We start from the raw sequence: 21,575 nt of genomic DNA on the forward strand, positions 1-21,575 counted from the left end.
TTTGACTCTTCCCGGTGGGCTATTAGGCTCGCGGGGGCTGAAAATGCCTCATTTTATTACGTCATTTTTGGCGCGGACTTTTTTGACGCAAAATTCTATTTCCGTTTCCGGCGTCATACGTGTCGCCGGAAGTTACGTCATTTTTTGACGTTATTTCGCGCCAAAGATGTCGGCGTTCCGGATATGGCGTCATTTTGGCGCCAAATAATATGGGCGTCGCTTTAGTCTCCTCAATTATTTAAGTCTCATTTTTTTATTGCTTCTGGTTGCTAGAGGCTTGTTCTTGGCATTTTTTCCCATTCCTGAAACTGTCATTTAAGGAATTTGATCAATTTTGCTTTATATATATGTTGTTTTTTCTCTTACATATTGCAAGATGTCTCACGTTGCATCTGAGTCAGAAGATACTACAGGAAAATCGCTGTCAAGTGCTGAATCTACCAAAGCTAAGTGCATCTGCTGTAAACTTTTGGTAGCCATTTCTCCAGCTGTTGTTTGTATTGATTGTCATGACAAACTTGTTAAAGCAGATAATATTTCCTTTAGTAAAGTACCATTGCCTGTTGCAGTTCCTTCAACATCTAAGGTGCAGAATGTTCCTGATAATATAAGAGATTTTGTTTCTGAATCCATAAAGAAGGCTATGTCTGTTATTTCTCCTTCTAGTAAACGTAAAAAATCTTTTAAAACTTCTCTCCCTACAGATGAATTTTTAAATGAACATCATCATTCTGATTCTGATGACTCCTCTGGTTCAGAGGATTCTGTCTCTGAGGTTGATGCTGATAAATCTTCATATTTATTTAAAATGGAATTTATTCGTTCTTTACTTAAAGAAGTACTAATTGCTTTAGAAATAGAGGATTCTGGTCCTCCTGATACTAATTCTAAACGTTTGGATAAGGTATTTAAAGCTCCTGTGGTTATTCCAGAAGTTTTTCCTGTTCCTAATGCTATTTCTGCAGTAATTTCCAAAGAATGGGATAAATTGGGTAATTCATTTACTCCTTCTAAACGTTTTAAGCATTTATATCCTGTGCCGTCTGACAGATTGGAATTTTGGGACAAAATCCCTAAAGTTGATGGGGCTATTTCTACCCTTGCTAAACGTACTACTATTCCTACGTCAGATGGTACTTCGTTTAAGGATCCTCTAGATAGGAAAATTGAGTCCTTTCTAAGAAAAGCTTATCTGTGTTCAGGTAATCTTCTTAGACCTGCTATATCTTTGGCTGATGTTGCTGCAGCTTCAACTTTTTGGTTGGAAACTTTAGCGCAACAAGTAACACATCATGATTCTCATGATATTATTATTCTTCTACAGCATGCTAATAATTTTATCTGTGATGCCATTTTTGATATTATCAGAGTTGATGTCAGGTTTATGTCTCTAGCTATTTTAGCTAGAAGAGCTTTATGGCTTAAAACTTGGAATGCTGATATGGCTTCTAAATCAACTTTACTTTCTATTTCTTTCCAGGGTAACAAATTATTTGGTTCTCAGTTGGATTCCATCATTTCAACTGTTACTGGTGGGAAAGGAACTTTTTTACCACAGGATAAAAAATCTAAAGGTAAAAGTAGGGCTAATAATCGTTTTCGTTCCTTTCGTTTCAACAAAGAACAAAAGCCTGATCCTTCATCCTCAGGAGCAGTTTCAGTTTGGAAACCATCTCCAGTCTGGAATAAATCCAAGCCAGCTAGAAAGGCAAAGCCTGCTTCTAAGTCCACATGAAGGTGCGGCCCTCATTCCAGCTCAGCTGGTAGGGGGCAGGTTACGTTTTTTCAAAGAAATTTGGATCAATTCTGTTCACAATCTTTGGATTCAGAACATTGTTTCGGAAGGGTACAGGATTGGTTTCAAGATGAGACCTCCTGCAAAGAGATTTTTTCTTTCCCGTGTCCCAGTAAATCCAGTAAAAGCTCAAGCATTTCTGAAATGTGTTTCAGATCTAGAGTTGACTGGAGTAATTATGCCAGTTCCAGTTCTGGAACAGGGGATGGGGTTTTATTCAAATCTCTTTATTGTACCAAAGAAGGAGAACTCCTTCAGACCAGTTCTGGATCTAAAAATATTGAATCGTTATGTACGAATACCAACGTTCAAAATGGTAACTGTAAGGACTATCTTGCCTTTTGTTCAGCAAGGGAATTATATGTCCACAATAGATTTACAGGATGCATATCTGCATATTCCGATTCATCCAGATCATTATCAGTTCCTGAGATTCTCTTTTCTGGACAAGCATTACCAGTTTGTGGCTCTGCCGTTTGGCCTAGCTACAGCTCCAAGAATTTTTACAAAGGTTCTCGGTGCCCTTCTGTCTGTAATCAGAGAACAGGGTATTGTGGTATTTCCTTATTTGGACGATATCTTGGTACTTGCTCAGTCTTTACATTTAGCAGAATCTCATACGAATCGACTTGTGTTGTTTCTTCAAGATCATGGTTGGAGGATCAATTTACCAAAAAGTTCTTTGATTCCTCAGACAAGGGTAACCTTTCTGGGTTTCCAGATGGATTCAGTGTCCATGACTCTGTCTTTAACAGACAAGAGACGTCTAAAATTGATTGCAGCTTGTCGAAACCTTCAGTCACAATCATTCCCTTCGGTAGCCTTATGCATGGAAATTCTAGGTCTTATGACTGCTGCATCGGACGCGATCCCCTTTGCTCGTTTTCACATGCGACCTCTTCAGCTCTGTATGCTGAAGCAATGGTGCAAGGATTACACGAAGATATCTCAAACAATATCTTTAAAACCGATTGTTCGACACTCTCTAACATGGTGGACAGATCACCATCGTTTAATTCAGGGGGCTTCTTTTGTGCTTCCGACCTGGACTGTAATTTCAACAGATGCAAGTCTCTCGGGTTGGGGAGCTGTGTGGGGATCTCTGACAGCACAAGGAGTTTGGGAATCTCAGGAGGTGAGATTTCCAATCAATATTTTGGAACTCCGTGCAATTTTCAGAGCTCTTCAGTTTTGGCCTCTTCTGAAGAGAGAATCGTTCATTTGTTTTCAGACAGACAATGTCACAACTGTGGCATACATCAATCATCAAGGAGGGACTCACAGTCCTCTGGCTATGAAAGAAGTATCTCGAATTTTGGTTTGGGCGGAATCCAGCTCCTGTCTAATCTCTGCGGTTCATATCCCAGGTATAGACAATTGGGAAGCGGATTATCTCAGTCGCCAAACGTTGCATCCGGGCGAATGGTCTCTTCACCCAGAGGTATTTCTTCAGATTGTTCAAATGTGGGAACTTCCAGAAATAGATCTGATGGCGTCCCATCTAAACAAGAAACTTCCCAGGTATCTGTCCAGATCCCGGGATCCTCAGGCGGAGGCAGTGGATGCATTATCACTTCCTTGGAAGTATCATCCTGCCTATATCTTTCCGCCTCTAGTTCTTCTTCCAAGAGTAATCTCCAAGATTCTGAAGGAATGCTCGTTTGTTCTGCTGGTAGCTCCGGCATGGCCTCACAGGTTTTGGTATGCGGATCTTGTCCGGATGGCCTCTTGCCAACCGTGGACTCTTCCGTTAAGACCAGACCTTCTGTCACAAGGTCTCTTTTTCCATCAGGATCTGAAATCCTTAAATTTAAAGGTATGGAGATTGAACGCTTGATTCTTGGTCAAAGAGGTTTCTCTGACTCTGTCATTAATACTATGTTACAGGCTCGTAAATCTGTATCTCGAGAGATATATTATAGAGTCTGGAAGACTTATATTTCTTGGTGTCTTTCTCATCATTTTTCTTGGCATTCTTTTAGAATACCGAGAATTTTACAGTTTCTTCAGGATGGTTTAGATAAGGGTTTGTCCGCAAGTTCTTTGAAAGGACAAATCTCTGCTCTTTCAGTTCTTTTTCATAGAAAGATTGCTATTCTTCCTGATATTCATTGTTTTGTACAAGCTTTGGTACGTATAAAACCTGTCATTAAGTCAATTTCTCCTCCTTGGAGTTTGAATTTGGTTCTGGGAGCTCTTCAAGCTTCTCCGTTTGAACCTATGCATTCATTGGACATTAAATTACTTTCTTGGAAAGTTTTGTTCCTTTTGGCCATCTCTTCTGCCAGAAGAGTTTCTGAATTATCTGCTCTTTCTTGTGAGTCTCCTTTTCTGATTTTTCATCAGGATAAGGCGGTGTTGCGAACTTCTTTTGAATTTTTACCTAAAGTTGTGAATTCCAACAACATTAGTAGGGAAATTGTGGTTCCTTCATTATGTCCTAATCCTAAGAATTCTAAGGAGAAATCGTTGCATTCTTTGGATGTTGTTAGAGCTTTGAAATATTATGTTGAAGCTACGAAATCTTTCCGTAAGACTTCTAGTCTATTTGTTATCTTTTCCGGTCCTAGAAAAGGCCAGAAAGCTTCTGCCATTTCTTTGGCATCTTGGTTGAAATCTTTAATTCATCTTGCCTATGTTGAGTCGGGTAAAACTCCGCCTCATAGGATTACAGCTCATTCTACTAGGTCAGTTTCTACTTCCTGGGCGTTTAGGAATGAAGCTTCGGTTGACCAGATCTGCAAAGCAGCAACTTGGTCCTCTTTGCATACTTTTACTAAATTCTACCATTTTGATGTATTTTCTTCTTCTGAAGCAATTTTTGGTAGAAAAGTACTTCAGGCAGCGGTTTCAGTTTGAATCTTCTGCTTATGTTTTTCGTTAAACTTTATTTTGGGTGTGGATTATTTTCAGCAGGAATTGGCTGTCTTTATTTTATCCCTCCCTCTCTAGTGACTCTTGTGTGGAAAGATCCACATCTTGGGTAGTCATTATCCCATACGTCACTAGCTCATGGACTCTTGCTAATTACATGAAAGAAAACATAATTTATGTAAGAACTTACCTGATAAATTCATTTCTTTCATATTAGCAAGAGTCCATGAGGCCCGCCCTTTTTTTGTGGTGGTTATGATTTTGTATAAAGCACAATTATTCCAATTCCTTATTTTATATGCTTTCGCACTTTTTTATCACCCCACTTCTTGGCTATTCGTTAAACTGAATTGTGGGTGTGGTGAGGGGTGTATTTATAGGCATTTTGAGGTTTGGGAAACTTTGCCCCTCCTGGTAGGAATGTATATCCCATACGTCACTAGCTCATGGACTCTTGCTAATATGAAAGAAATGAATTTATCAGGTAAGTTCTTACATAAATTATGTTTTTAGCAATTCCTTTCAAGGGTAAGACCCTATTCGGGCCTAAACTGAAAGAGATCATTTCAGACATCACTGGAGGAAAAGGCCATGCCCTTCCTCAGGATAAGACAAATAAGATGAGGACCAAACAAAATAATTTTCGTTCCTTTTGAAACTTCAAAGGTGGTCCCTCTACCTCCTCCCCTGCTGCAAAGCAGGAGGGGAATTTTGCTCAATCCAAGTCAGTCTGGAACAAGGGTAAACAGGCCAAGAAGCCCGCTGCTGCCACCAAGACAGCATGAAGAGGCAGCCCTCGATCCGGGACCGGATCTAGTAGGGGGCAGACTTTCTCTCTTTTCTCAGGCTTGGACAAGAGACGTTCAGGACTCCTGGGATTTAGAAATCGTGACCCAGGGGGGTATCTTCTAGACTTCAAAGATTCTCCTCCAAGGGGGAGATTCCATCTTTCTTGATTGTCTGTAAACCAGACAAAAAGAGAGGTGTTCTTACGCTGTGTAGAAGACCTATATACCATGGGAGTAATCTGCCCAGTTCCAAAAGCAGAACAGGGGCAGGGGTTTTACTCCAATCTGTGGTTCCCAAAAAAGAGGGAACCTTCAGACCAATCTTAGATCTCATGATCCTAAACAAATTCCTCAGAGTCCCATCCTTCAAGATGGAGACCATTCGGACTATTTTACCAATGATCCAGGAGGGTCAATATATGACCACCGTGGATTTAAAGGATGCGTATCTTCACATTCCTATCCACAAAGATCATCACCAGTTCCTCAGGTTCGCCTTCCTGGACAAGCATTACCAGTTTGTGGCTCTTCCCTTCGGGTTGGCCACAGCTCCCAGAATTTTCACAAAAGTGCTAGGGTCCCTTCTGGCGGTTCTAAGGACGCGGGGCATAGCAGGTGGCGCCTTATCTGGACAATATCAATTTCAACTTACCAACTTGCCAAATCTCACACGGACATCGTGTTGGCTTTTCTAAGATCTCACGGGTGGAAGGTGAACGTAAAAAAGAGTTCACTTATCCCCCTCACAAGAGTTCCATTCCTGGGAACTCTGATAGATTCGGTAGACATAAAAAAAATTCTGACGGAGGTCAGGAAATCAAAGATTTTAACCTCCTGCCGAGCTCTCCTTTCCATTCCTCGGCCGTCAGTGGCTCAGTGTATGGAAGTAATCGGACTAATGGTAGCGGCAATGGACATTGTTCCGTTTGCTCGCTTGCATCTCAGACCACTGCAACTATGCATGCTCAATCAGTGGAATGAGGATTATGCAAATTTATCTCCTCAGATAAATCTGGATCCAGAGACTCTCTTCTTTGGTGGTTTTCACAGGATCATCTGTCCCAGGGAATCTGTTTCCGCTGGCCAGCATGGGTCATAGTGTCGACGGACTCCAGCCTATTGGGCTGGGGTGCAGTCTGGAATTCCCTGAAAGCACAGGGTGTGTGGACCCAGGAGGAGGCTCTCCTCCCGATAAATATTCTAGAACTGAGAGCGATATTCAACGCGCTTCAGGCGTGGCCTCAGCTGGCTTTGGCCAGATTCATAAGATTCCAGTCGGACAATATCACGACTGTAGCATATATCAATCATCAGGTGGGAACAAAGAGTTCTCTAGCGATGATAGAGGTTTCCAAAATAATTCAATGGGCAGAGACTCACTCTTGCCATCTATCAGCAATCTATATCCCAGGAGTGGAGAACTGGGAAGCGGATTTTCTAAGTCGTCAGACTTTTCATCCCGGGGAGTGGGAACTCCATCCGGAGGTGTTTGCACAATTGATTCATCAATGGGGCACACCAGAATTGGATCTGATGGCATCTTGTCAGAATGCCAAACTTTCTTGTTACGGGTCCAGATCAAGGGATTCTCAAGCAGTACTGATAGATGCTCTAGCAGTACCTTGCTCGTTCAACCTGGCTTATGTGTTTCCACCATTTCCTCTCCTTCCTTGTCTGATTGCCAGAATCAAACAGGAGAGAGCTTTGGTGATTTTGATAGCACCTGCGTGGCCACGCAGGACTTGATATGCAGACCTGGTGGACATGTCATCTCTGCCACCGTGGACACTGCCGCTGAGACCGGACCGTCTCATTCAAGGTCCGTTCCAGCATCCAAATCTAGTTTCTCTGCAGCTGACTGCCTGGAGATTGAACGCTTGATTTCTCTTGTAAGGTGTATCCAGTCCACGGGTTCATCCATTACTTGTGGGATATTCTCCTTCCCAACAGGAAGTTGCAAGAGGACACCCACAGCAGAGCTGTCTATATAGCTCCTCCCCTAACTGCCACTCCAAGTCATTCTCATGCAACTCTCGACAAGATAGGAAGTATCAAGAGATATGTGGTGACTTAGTGTAGTTTTTACCTTCAATCAATAGTTTGTTATTTTTAAACGGTACCGGCGTCGTACTGTTTTACTCACAGGCAGAAATTATAAGAAGAATCTGCCTGGAGGTTGATGATCTTAGCGGTTTGTAACTAAGGTCCATTGCTGTTCTCACACATAACTGAAGAGTATGGGAAAGACTTCAGTTGGGGCAACGGTTTGCAGATTACCTGCCTTGAAGTATGTTCAGTATATTTATTTCTAGAGAGATGATAAGATCTAGAAAATGCTGACAGAGCCTTGTATAATTGAGGTAAGCCTGATGCAGTGATTTAACAACGACTGGGATCATGCTTACAAAAAAGGGTAATATTCATGTTAATACTCATATTTCTTAGTGACAAAACGTTTACATGTTATATAGAAAGAACGTTTTTTCTCTGAGGGTGATAAATAGTTTTTTGGGGCCTAGTTTCCACATGGCTAGTCAGATACTCCTAGGAGTATTTTCTTAAGGCCCTCTGACATAGAGTGCATGGTCGGAGGGGCCTATTTTTGCGCTCTAGATGCGCAGTTCTTATTCAGACTGAGACATCCAGCTTCCCCAAAGGAGTCCTCTGGCATCTGAGGACCACTATAGAGGACTTATTTCTTCCCTAAATTGTATTTGAGGGCAGGTAGGAGCCACAGCAGAGCTGTGGCAAGGTGTTTAACTGTTTGTTAACGTTTTTTAACGTTTTTCAAATCCGGTTTGGGGCCTAAAGGGTTAATCATCCATTTGCAGGTGGGTGCAATGCTGCTTTAGTCCCTTATACACACTGTAAAAATTTCGAAGTTTACTACTTTTTAACACTGTTTTGCAGTTTATGTGATAGTTTTTTTCTCTTAAAGGCACAGTACCGTGTTTGTTTAATTGCTGTTTCACATTTATTAAAGTGTTTTCCAAGCTTGCTGGTCTCATTACTAGTCTTTTACACTGATGTCTTTCCAGTCCCTAAGAGGTTTTCGGAAATTATTACCAAGTAATGGGATAGACCAGGTGTACCGTTCTCTCCCCCTCCTGCTTTTAAAAAGATGTTTCCCATAGATGTCGCTATACGGGACTCGTGGCAGACAGTCCCTAAGGTGGAGGGTGCTGTTTCTACCCTAGCTAAGCGTACAACTATCCCCGTCGAGGACAGTTGTGCTTTCTTAGATCCTATGGATAAAAAATTGGAGGGTCTCCTTAAGAAAATTTTTATCCATCAAGGTTTTATTCTCCAGCCTCTTGCATGCATTGCCCCAGTTACTGCTGCAGTGGCTTTTTGGTTCGAGTCTCTTGAGGAGGCTCTACAGGTGGAGACCCCGTTAGATGATATTTTAGACAGGATTAAAGCTCTCAAGTTAGCTAATTCCTTTATTTCTGACGCCGTTTTTCATCTATCCAAACTAACGGCTAAGAATTCAGGTTTTGCCATTCTGGCGCGCAGGGCGCTATGGCTTAAGTCCTGGTCAGCAGACGTTACTTCAAAGTCTAAGCTTCTTAACATCCCCTTCAAAGGACAGACCCTTTTCGGGCCGGGCCTGAAGGAGATCATTTCTGATATTACTGGAGGAAAAGGTCACGCCCTTCCTCAGGATAGGTCCAATAAATTAAGAACCAAACAGAATATTTTTCGTTCATTTCGAAACTTCAAAAGTGGTGCAGCTTCAGCTCAAGAGGGAAATTTTGCCCAGTCCAAACCAGTCTGGAGACCGAACCAGGCTTGGAACAAGGGAAAGCATGCCAAAAAACCTGCTGCCGCCTCTAAGACAGCATGAAGGAGTAGCCCCCGATCCGGGACCGGATCTAGTAGGGGGCAGACTTTCTCTCTTCGCCCAGGCTTGGGCAAGAGACGTCCAGGATCCCTGGGCATTAGAGATTGTTTCCCAGGGATATCTTCTGGACTTCAAAGCTTCATCTCCAAAGGGGAGATTTCATCTCTCACAATTATCTGTAAACCAGATAAAGAGAGAGGCATTCTATTCAAATCTGTTTATAGTTCCCAAAAAAGAGGGAACTTTCAGACCAATCTTGGATCTCAAGATCCTAAACAAATTTCTCAGGGTTCGAACCATCCTTCCTATGATCCAGGAGGGTCAATATATGACTACTGTGGACTTAAAGGATGCTTATCTCCACATTCCGATTCACAGAAATCATCATCAGTTCCTCAGGTTCGCCTTCTTAGACAGGTATTACCAGTTGGTGGCTCTTCCCTTCGGGTTAGCCACGTCACCAAGAATCTTTACAAAGGTTCTAGAGTCCATACTGGCGGTTCTAAGGCCACGGGGCATATCGGTGGCTCCTTACCTAGACGACATTCTGATACAGGCGTCGACTTTTCAAATCGCCAAGTCCCATACGGACATTGTTCTGGCCTTTCTGAGGTCTCACGGGTGGAAGGGGAACAAAGAATAGAGTTCTCTCTCCTCTCTCACAAGAGTTTCCTTCCTAGAAACACTGTTAGATTCAGTAGAAATGAATTTTTTTCTGACAGAGGTCAGGTTATCAAAGCTTCTAACTTCCTGCCGTGCTCTTCATTCCACTTCTCGGCGGTCAGTGGCTCAGTGTATGGAAGTAATCAGCCTAATGGTAGCGGCAATGGACATAGTTCCGTTTGCCCGCCTACATCTCAGACCACTGCAACTTTGCATGCTCAATCAGTGGAATGGGGACTACACAGATTTGTCCCCTCTGCTAAATCTGGATCAAGAGACCAGGGATTCTCTTCTCTGGTGGTTATCTCGGGTCCATCTGTCCAGGGGAATGAGTTTCCTCAGGCCAGAGTGGACTATAGTGACGACAGATGCCAGCCTTCTGGGCTGGGGCACAGTCTGGAACTCCCTGAAGGCTCAGGGTTCGTGGACTCAGGAGGAAGCCCTCCTTCCGATAAACATTCTGGAACTGAGAGCGATATTCAATGCTCTTCAGGCTTGGCCTCAACTAGCTGCGGTCAGGTTCATCAGATTTCAGTCGGACAATATCACGACTGTAGCCTATATCAACCATCAGGGGGGAACAAGAAGCCCCCTGGCAATGTTGGAGGTTTCAAAGATAATTCTATGGGCAGAGATTCACTCTTGCCATCTCTCACCTATCCATATCCCAGGAGTAGAGAACTGGGAGGTGGATTTTCTAAGTCGGCAGACTTTTCATCCGGGGGAGTGGGAGCTCCATCCGGAGGTATTTACCCAGCTGATTCAACTATGGGGCAAACCAGAACTGGATCTGATGGCGTCTCGTCAGAACGCCAAGCTTCCTTGTTACGGGTCCAGGTCAAGGGATCCCCAGGCAGCGCTGATAGATGCTCTAGCAGTGCCCTGGTCCTTCAGCCTGGCTTATGTGTTCCCACATTTCCTCTCCTCCCTCGTCTGATTGCCAAGATCAAGCAGGAGAGAGCTTCAGTGATTTTGATAGCACCTGCGTGGCCACGCAGGGCTTGGTATGCAGATCTGGTGGACATGTCATCTCTTCCACCATGGACTCTGCCGCTGAGGCCATTCAAACATCCAAATCTAATTTCTCTGCGGCTGACTGCTTGGAGATTGAACGCTTGATTTTATCAAAACGTGGTTTCTCCGAGTCGGTCATTGATGCCTTAATTCAGGCTCGATAGCCTGTCACCAGGAAAATCTATCATAAGATATGGTGTAAATATCTTCATTGGTGTGAATCCAAGGGTTACTCATGGAGTAAACTCAGGATTCCTAGAAAATTATCCTTTCTCCAAGAAGGATTGTAGAAGGGATTGTCTGCTAGTTCCTTAAAGGGACAGATTTCTGCTCTGTCTATTCTTCTGCACAAGCGTCTGGCAGATGTTCCAGACGTTCAGGCGTTTTGTCAGGCTTTAGTTAGAATCAAGCCTGTGTTTAAACCTGTTGCTCCGCCATGGAGTTTAAATTTAGTTCTTAAAGTTCTTCAAGGGGTTCCATTTTAACCTCTGCATTCCATAGATATCAAGCTTTTATCTTGGAAATTTTATCTTGGAAGCTATCTCTTCGGCTCGAAGAATTTCAGAGTTATCTGCCTTACAGTGTGATTCCCCTTATCTGATCTTCCATGCAGATAAGGTAGTTTTGCGTACCAAACCTGGGTTTCTTCCTAAGGTGGTATCTAATAAGAATATCAATCAGGAGATTGTTGTTCCGTCACTGTGTCCTAATCCTTCTTCAAAGAAGGAACGTCTATTACACAATCTTGACGTGGTTTGTGCTTTAAAGTTTTATTTACAAGCTACTAAGGATTTTCGTCAAACATTTGCATTGTTTTTTGTCTACTCTGGACAGAGGAGAGGCCTAAAGGCTTCCGCATCTTCTCTTTCTTTTTGGCTGAGAAGCATAATCCGTTTAGCTTATGAAACTGCTGGCCAGCAGCCTCCTGAAAGAATTACAGCTCATTCCACTAGAGCGGTAGCTTCCACATGGGCTTTTAAAAATGAGGCCTCTGTTGAACAGATTTGTAAGGCGGTGACTTGGTCTTCGCTTCATACTTTTTCTAAATTCTACAAATTTGATACTTTTGCTTCCTCGGAGGCTATTTTTGGGAGAAAGGTCTTGCAGGCAGTGGTGCCTTCCGTTTACGTTCCTGCCTTGTCCCTCCCTTCACGTTCCTGCCTTGTCCCTCCCTTCACGTTCCTGCCTTGTCCCTCCCTTCACGTTCCTGCCTTGTCCCTCCCTTCATCTGTGTCCTAAAGCTTTGGTATTGGTATCCCACAAGTAATGGATGAACCCGTGGACTGGATACACCTTACAAGAGAAAACCAAATTTATGCTTACCTGATAAATTTCTTTCTCTTGTGGTGTATCCAGTCCACGGCCCGCCCTGTCACTTTAAGGCAGGTGTTTTTTATTTTTAAACTACAGTCACCACTGCACCCTATAGTTTCTCCTTTTTCTTGCTTGTCTTCGGTCGAATGACTGGGGGTGGCAGTTAGGGGAGGAGCTATATAGACAGCTCTGCTGTGGGTGTCCTCTTACAACTTCCTGTTGGGAAGGAGAATATCCCACAAGTAATGGATGAACCCGTGGACTGGATACACCACAAGAGAGAGAAATTTATCAGGTAAACATAAATTTGTTTTTTATCCAAGCAGGGATTCTCTGAGTCGGTCATAGATACCTTAAATATCTTTATTGGTGTGAATCCAAAGGCTACTCATGGAGTAAGATCAGGATTCCTAGGATTTTGTCCTTTCTCCAAGGAGGATTGGAGAAGGGGTTATCAGCTAGTTCCCTAAAGGGACAGATATCGGCTTTATCAATTTTACTGCACAAGTGTCTGGCAGATGTTCCAGACGTTCAGTCGTTTTGTCAGGCTTTAGTTAGAATCAAGCCTGTGTTTAAACCTGTTGCTCTGCCATGGAGTTTGAATTTAGTTCTTAAAGTTCTTCAAGGGGTTCCGTTTGAACCTATGCATTCCATAGATATTAAGCTTCTATCTTGGAAAGTTTTTAGTTACTATCTCTTCGGCTCGAAGAGTTTCTGAACTATCTGCATTGCAATGCGACTCGCCTTATCTTGTTTTCCATGCTGATAAGGTAGTTTTGCGTTCCAAACCTGGATTCCTTCCTAAGGTTGTTACTAATAGGAATATCAATCAGGAAATTGTTGTTCCTTCTCTGTGTCCTAATCCTTCCTCTAAGAAGGAGCGTCTGTTGCACAACTTGGACGTGGTTCGTGCTTTGAAGTTTTACTTGCAAGCAACCAAGGATATACGTCAAACATCTTCTTTGTTTTTTGTCTATTCTGGAAAACGTAGAGGTCAAAAAGCTACGGCTACCTCTCTTTCTTTTTGGCTGAAAAGCATCATCCGTTTGGCATACGAGACTGCTGGACAGCAGCCTCCTGAAAGGATTACAGCTCACTCTACTAGAGCGGTGGCTTCCACATGGGCTTTTACAAATGATGCTTCTGTTGAACAGATTTGTAAGGCTGCGACTTGGTCTTCACTTCATACCTTTCCAAATTTTCCAAATTTGATACTTTTGCTTCTTCTGAGGCTATTTTTGGGAGAAAAGCTCTTCAAGCAGTGGTGCCTTCTGTTTAACCATCTGTCTTGTCCCTCCCGTTCATCCGTGTCCTGTAGCTTTGGTATTGTATCCCACAAGTAAAGGATGAATCCGTGGACTCGTCGTACCTTATAGAAGAAAAGTAAATTTATGCTTACCTGATTAATTTCTTCTATGGTACGACGAGTCCACGGCCCGCCCTGTCATTTTAAGACAGATTATATTTTTTTATTTTAAACTTTAGTCACCTCTGCACCTTTTAGTTTCTCCTTTTTCTTCCTGTACCTTCTGTCGAATGACTGGGGGGTGGAGCTAAGGTAAGAGCTATATAGACAGCTCTGCTGTGGTGCTCTTTGCCACTTCCTGTTGGCAGGAGGATGATATCCCACAAGTAAAGGATGAATCAGAGGACTCGTCGTACCATAGAAGAAATTCATTTATCAGGTAAGCATAAATTTACTTTTTCTGTTAGGTGCTGTTTTTACAACGATGACCGTTGTAGCAAAAATAACACTCCTAGCTGGAGCCACAGTATTGACTTCACATGATATTTGATGACAATAAACTGAGGAGTTGTTTTCAATGTTTTACCATTTTTATGATTTTTAATATTATAATTAAGGGACATGAAACCCCAAAAAAATCCCAGGGAATGGGATCTGAGGAAAAGGGAACACTGTAAGGTTGCCTGGTATTGTGCTAGAAGTGGGATTATCATCCATATTCTACAGACACAAACTATTTTTTTTTATTCCCGGCTCATTTATTTGCTTCAGATAGAGATTTAATAATAGTTTTCAATGTCCAGTCTGTTAAGTTCCTATTTTTTCAAAAGATTTTAAATTAACTTGACTACATTTGAATTTTTTTTCTCAAGTTTTTGAACACATTTAGAAAAATCTTTTTATAATAGAAGTAAATAAAATATACATTTCAACACTCTCCACTGAAAATTCTGCCAGCCAGGTGCAATTATGAAGTAGCCAGATGGGGCAGTGTAACATTTTCTAATATGATATAATATTCTGCTCTCCAGAGCACACATTAATTACATGATTTAACATAAATATTTTAATTTGTGCAATAAAAATGGAACATTTTTAATATTGGCTAATTTTATCGTAATATTTGCTAGAATTTTAGCCAACGGTCAGTAAAATCACCTGTGTGAGGAAAAGGTCCTGGGGAAAACACTGCATTTTATTACTGTGTGAGCAATACTTTAGGATGATAAAAGCAAAAATAAGCTTTAGATCCAAGAGAGGGCAGGGATGAGCCGGTTGCAGTAAAATAGTATTTTTATAACTCAAAAGCATCTCTGTAATGACCAAAAATTACCCACTATAGACAAATTAATCTCTACAGGATTCCATATCTTCATAAACTGGTTATTCTACAGATAATGCCACGTCTACATATCTTCACATCCTCAGAACAACAACATGCTTAGATCACTAACACCATTTGAATCCCTATGTAAAAAACCTTCCCCAACTAGACACGCCCTCTCCCTCACGTACTCTATATTACTACAACAACCACACTGCCAAATCTCATACTATATAGACAGATGGAACTCTGAACTTGGAATAGACAGTACTTATACAGATGCATTATATAATTTCTCAAATATCAAGAAAACCTTGATGATATGGAAATTTATAGAACAGAAAGATGCAAAAAAAATCTATAAGCTCAAAACCGCTCAATGTTTGAGATGTGGCTCCTCTGAAGCCCACATGACCCACATATGGTGGCAATGCACTAAAGTATCTACTATTTGGTCCGAAATCTCACAAAAAAAACAAGTAAAATTCTTGAAACCCCAACCCCATTAGAACCATGTTTGTGGCTCTAAATTAAAGTACCAAAAAAATCTACCAATGCCTAAGAAAAAATTATTTAACATCCAACATTTAAGTAATAGCTTTAAAATCTGACAAAAATTCCCTCTTTTGGCAACTGGCAACTAGAATGTAACCACACTCTCCTTGGAAGAATTTTACTTTATGAAGAATAAAAATGTTGATGTTTACGCTCAAATGCTCTCAATGTGGAAAACATATATTAAAAATAATTCGCACTCACTCTCTTCATAAAGTGTAAGTAACATTACTAGTTATCTTTCACTAGAATAAACAAGCTCATCTAAACCTAATACTCAAATATCTTTAAGGGTTTTACTCCTTTCCCTTTTGCTAATGGACCCAGACACTCACGGAAATCAAAATAGTGCAATAGAACTATACTAACTCTTTACTCAACGACTAAAGCTCTTCATAACATATGAGACACTTAAACTGCCATACATATTGTATTAAAGTCATACTTTTGTTTGCTATAATATTGAAACCCTTCCCACTTCCCCCTCCATCTCTTCCCTATTGTTATTTCAAAAATATATAACCTATTGGTAAGATGTACTTGAAGCTGTTGTATAATTTCCAACTTGTATTGTAATGATTTGGCTTTCAATAAAAAAAATAAGCATCTGTTATTCTACATAAGGTGGAGAGGCAGTCCAAAGACATAGGGGTAAAGGTGCCTTTTAATCCCAGGTTTCTAGTGCCTAATGACTTGTGACAGGAGGGTTCTTGCTGCAAGTGTCTTGAAGTAAAATATTAAATGTCAAATATGATATTGCTTAATTAGAATTATAAATTTTCCTTTGCTTAGTTCAAGAACAACCTGGAAGACCTAGTAGTCATGGATATGTTCGTTCCCCATCACCGTCTGTAAGAAACCAGGAAAGCATCATGCAGCAGCGACCAAGTATATTTCAGGGAACCAATGGAAAAAGTGTCATCACACCTTTGGATCCTGCACAACTGCGAGTTATGTAAGTGCTTGAACATTACTTTAACAAATGCAGGATAAGCCATATAATGACCAGACATGACTGCACATTTGACAAGTAAAGGCTTTGCTGTGAGTGCAGTATGGACTATATTGAATATTTTTTTGAAGCTCTTTAGTCTATATTTTAGAATTTAGATAACCAGATGCATAGTTTGGACCTCCATTCTGTAGTGTCCTGTGCAGTGATAATTGTATCACATTTAGTTAAAGGGACATGATACTCAAAATAGTTTTCTTTTTCATTAAAAAGATGTTTCAAAATGTATAATAGTGCTTTGATTTATTTGGAAATAAATGTTCCTCTTTTGACTAAACAAACCTTATGCGGGAGCTGTAATTTCAGCAAATGAGCAATATAGTCCAATGACTCAGATGCACAAATGAATTCACTTAATTTTAGTTTCACTTTAATTGTAAACAGCTTTACATAACCTGTTTGCACACACACAATATTTTTAACATATTTAAAAGCTGCTCTTTCATATGCATGATATAAAAAAATGAATGCCCCTTTAAGTGGCTTCTCCGGCTATTACGGAAATAATGTTGTACGTAAGTTTTCTGTGATCACTGTAGAAGCATTTACTGTTTTGAGTTAGTGTGAAATCTTCAGACTCAAAGAATTCTAAGAATGGAGCTTATCATATAGAGTGGACCTTTTAAACATTTCAGATGTGTTAAAGTTCCTGTCCAGCAACCTGGAGGTGGGACTGACCTATTTGTTATGTGCGATTTTATTGATACTGGCTCTGGAATATATTTACTGCTTTTAAGTGAGTTCTCTTGTTTTAATAATAATCAGCCTGTTATGTATGCATCTATGTTCTCCTCACAGGCCTCTCACTCCTGGAGCTCCATCAATTACTCAGGGAATACCTGCATCCCGTTACAGTACAGCTGCAGATGCATTAGCTGCATTAGTTGATGCAGCAGCTTCTGCTCCTCAAATGGAAGTTGCCAAGACAAAGGAGGGCAAGCATGATACTGCTCGAATAGAAGAAAATATGACAAGGCGTTCAGCACTGGAACAGCAGCAGCAGCAGATGGATTCTGAACGCCGAATGGTGCAGAGTCCCTATACATCAACTGGTTTCTCTAGTAGCAAATCACAGAGCCAGGTTTCTCCTGCAGTGTATTCAGAGGCAGGCAAAGACAAAACTTCACATACCAAGTCACGCTACGTGGAGGAGTTGCGAACACGAGGAAAGACCACCATCACTGCAGCCAACTTCATTGATGTTATAATTACTCAGCAGATTGCTTCTGACAAAGATGCTCGAGAGAGGAGCTCACAGAGTTCAGATTCATCCAGTAGCTGTACGTGTGATTTGAGATTTTATTATTTATAATGTTTGTGCCTAATTCTTTTGTAGTAAAATTAAACCTGTGGCAGTGTATATGCATTTTGTATGGTAGATAGACATACTGCCATTTAAATGCATCAGCTGAGCGGTTTCTCTCTTATTCTTATGGTGACATAAGTATTTATATACTGGTGTGTCATATGGAGATCGACCAAAACTACATAGTTGTTCACCTATCAAAGTGTTTTTTGATATTTTTTTTTGTAAATTGCTTCTGTACCCTGAAGTTCATTTAAGACCCATTTTTCCTAAAGGGATACTAAACCCAATTTTTCTTTAATGATTTAAAAAAGCATGCAATTTTAAGCAACTTTCTAATTTACTCCTATTATTAATTTTTCTTTGTTCTTTTGCTGTCTTTATTTAAAAAGCAGGAATGTAAAACTTATGAGCCAGCCAAATTTTGTCTCAAATCCTGATTTACGCTTGCTTATTGGTGGCTAAATGTAGTAAATGCTGAACTTTAAATGGGCCGGCTTCTAAGCTTTACATTTAAGCTTTTACACGTGTGTGTGTGTGTAGTATTATCAGGGGGGTGGCGCCACCATATTGTAGCACGCATATTGTTGTCTCCTGTTATGGTAGCAGTGTTTTTTTTCCTAAGATATGAAGAGTCCACAACGTCATTAAATTACTAGTGGGAATATCACTCCTGGCCAGCAGGAGGAGGCAAAGAGCACCACAGCAAAGTTGTCACCCTACCCATAATCCCCAGTCATTCTTTTTGCCTCTGTCAATGGAAGAGGTGAAGTTTGGTGTCTGAAGAAATGAATTCCTTTTCTTTTTAAAGATACGATGAGTCCACGGATTTCATCCTTACTTGTGGGATATTCACCTCCTGGTTAGCAGGAGGCGGCAAAGAGCACCACAGCCGTGCTGTATATATAGCTCCTCCCTTCCCTCCCACCCCAGTCATTCTCTTTGCCTGTGTTAGTAAGATAGATGGCAAAGTGAGGTGTTAGTATAGATTCTTCAATCAAGAGTTTATTATTTTTAAAGTAGTGCCAGAGAGTGCTACTTTGTTCTAGGGTGTAGCCTAGTCTAGATCAGTTTCTACAGTAGAGCATTTGGTGGCTTTAAAGCAATGGGAACTTGTGGGACATAATTCTCACTGCGCCTCCCATATTTGTGCTGTCCTGCTTGTAAAGTCTGAGGGAAGAGAAAAAACTATTTTTATTTCCATAGGCCAATGTGAGGAGAAAATTAGGACCTCGCAAGCCGGGTGGGATGCCTTTGCTGTCGGGCAGAATGAGGTAAGTGCTGTCTTTATTTCTGGGGGTGAAGCATCTCAGAAAAAGGCCTGGGCACTTTGTTATTTTTATATTCCTCATGGAAATACATGGAAGTTTCTCCTAGTTTATTAGGAGACTTAAGGCAGCTAGGACACTGGGGTTTTACATGTATCTCATTTCCCGGTAGTCTCCTGTATAATATTGAGACAGACCGGGAGATTTGATATTGAGCTCTAATGTGATTTTCATGCTCACAGTAACACAGTATGTTGTGCATTGGAACGCAGTATGTTGTAAAATATTGCACAGAGAACTGTTGGTCACAATTGTGTGTCTTGTTAGAACCTATATCGTGTGTTTTTTTATACTTGTCTCTCGGTACCTTTTATTTAAAGCAGGGTGCCCGGGAGATTGCACAGAGATCAATTAATCACATGGCGCTCTAACGAATAACAACGTTATACTCTTCTTTTTTTTTTTCCTTTGTCCCCGGCGCCCATACTTAAAAATCAATGGCGACCAGGAGTTGGAGTATGTAACGCCCACGAGGGGCGGGGCTTGTCGGATGGCGCTAGTATGTGCGCTCTTCTCTTTTGAGTCTCCGGTCTATGCTGCAGCTGCGGTGTCAGGCTATCTCTGGCAGCCAGGTTATTAGAAAGGCAGCACTCAAAGTTTGTAGTGGCATAAACTGTGTTTTACATATCTTTGCTCCCAAAGGGTTGGTAGCTAAATCTCACAGAAATGTGTTAGACACCCATCGGCTTATATTAACAAGTCTAACAGCCGACAGGGAGGCTTATTATTTTTGCACATGCAAACTGTTATATATGTCTTGCTCCCTACTGCTCATATTAACAAATATGGCAACTGACAGGAAGGTTTACTTTATTATGCATGATATGTGTTTTATATGTCCCACTCCCTACGGCTTAAAGAGGCATCCGACACGGAGAATTCCTTGAAGAGGTTATATGACTTGTTCCTGTTCCCAACAGCTGGTTTTACATTACAAGCTGACTAGGGGGATTTATTTATTTATTTATTTTGCATACATGGTTCTCCCGACAGAACGAGTGTTTAACTTGAGGCGCCCATGATGGGCGGAGCTAAGGTTCGTGCCATTGTTTGCGCGCCTTTTGTACAAATTTTTTGAATGGATGCCAGCTGCCTTCTCTGCTGTATTATAGCATATAGTTGAGAGGCTTTGCGCTTTTTATGTGAGAGTGTCTTCAGTGAGCTGGATACTGTTCTCTGCTGCGTTAGGCATATGGCAGAGAAGCTTCACAGACACGCAGTATGTAAGAGAGATTATAACTAATTTGGATGCATGTTATCTGTCAGTGCCCCATCCGATTACAGACAGACTCCTATGGGCTAAGTTGAACTCAGGGGGTTCTGTGTTATACGCCACATATAGGAGCACATTTATTTATTTCATGTAATTTGCAAGAGTCCATGAGCTAGTGACGTATGGGATATACATTCCTAACAGGAGGGGCAAAGTTTCCCAAACCTCAAAATGCCTATAAATACACCCCCCACCACACCCACAATTCAGTTTTTACAAACTTTGCCTCCTGTGGAGGTGGTGAAGTAAGTTTGTGCTAGATTTCTACGTTGATATGCGCTTCTCAGCATGCTGAATCCCGGTTCCTCTCAGAGTGCAGTGAATGACAGAGGGATGTGAAGGGAGTATTACCTATTGAATGCAATGGTCATCCTAACAGGGATCTATTTCATAGGTTCTCTGTTATCGGTCGTAGAGATTCTTACCTACCTCCCTTTTCAGATCGACCATATACTCTTATATACCATTACCTCTGCTGATTCTCGTTTCAGTACTGGTTTGGCTATCTACTTTATGTAGATGAGTGTCTTTTGGTAAGTATGTTTTTCTTTATTAAGACACTCTTAGCTATGGTTTGGCACTTTAAATGTAAAGTTCTAAATATATTGTTTATACTTATATTTACCATGATTCAGGTTTATCAGTATATTTCCTTTTAACAGACTGTCAGTTTCATTTTGGGAAATGCACATATAAAAAAAAAATTCTTACCTGAAATTTTTCAATTGACTTTTTTTCTAAATTGCGGGCTATTAGGCTCGCGGGTGCGCAAAATGCTATAATTTATTGCGTCATTCTTGGCGCGAGACTTTTTTGGCGCGAGAATTATGTTTGACGTATTTTCGTAATTTTCGGCGTCTTAGTTGGCGCAGAGAGTTTTCACGTAGTTGTGTCATCTATGACGCTTGTGTTTTTTGCAGACGTTTTTGGCGCCAAAAAATATTTTGTCAGTTGTGGGCGTCATACTTGGTGCCAGACTTTTGACATTATTTAAGTCTTCATGTATTTTTACTTCTGGTTTCCAGAGGCTTATTCTGTTTGCATTTTTTCCCATTCCTGAAACTGTCATATAAGGAATTTGATAATTTTGCTTTATATGTTGTTTTTTTCTTTTACATATTGCAAGATGTCTCAATCTGACCCTGTATCAGAATCTACTTCTGGAATGCTGCTGCTTGACGTCGGTTCTACCAAAGCTAAGTGCATTTGTTGTAAACTTGTGGTGACTGTTCCTCCGGC

At 41.1% G+C, this 21,575-nt stretch overlaps 1 protein-coding gene across 7 annotated transcripts in view; it reads left to right on the top strand.

Moving 5' to 3' along the window:
- Positions 1 to 21,575, top strand: part of NCOR1 (nuclear receptor corepressor 1) — a 1,077,134-nt gene that overhangs the window by 953,043 nt on the left and 102,516 nt on the right. For all 7 annotated transcript variants that reach the window (XM_053706113.1, XM_053706112.1, XM_053706115.1 and 4 more), the window contains 2 exons: positions 16,210 to 16,372; positions 17,228 to 17,709. In XM_053706113.1, the coding sequence (XP_053562088.1) occupies positions 16,210 to 16,372; positions 17,228 to 17,709 (645 nt within the window). The remainder of the gene's footprint in view (positions 1 to 16,209; positions 16,373 to 17,227; positions 17,710 to 21,575) is intronic.

This window comes from Bombina bombina, chromosome 3 (genome assembly GCF_027579735.1).
Source record: "Bombina bombina isolate aBomBom1 chromosome 3, aBomBom1.pri, whole genome shotgun sequence".
Lineage (NCBI taxonomy): Eukaryota > Metazoa > Chordata > Amphibia > Anura > Bombinatoridae > Bombina > Bombina bombina.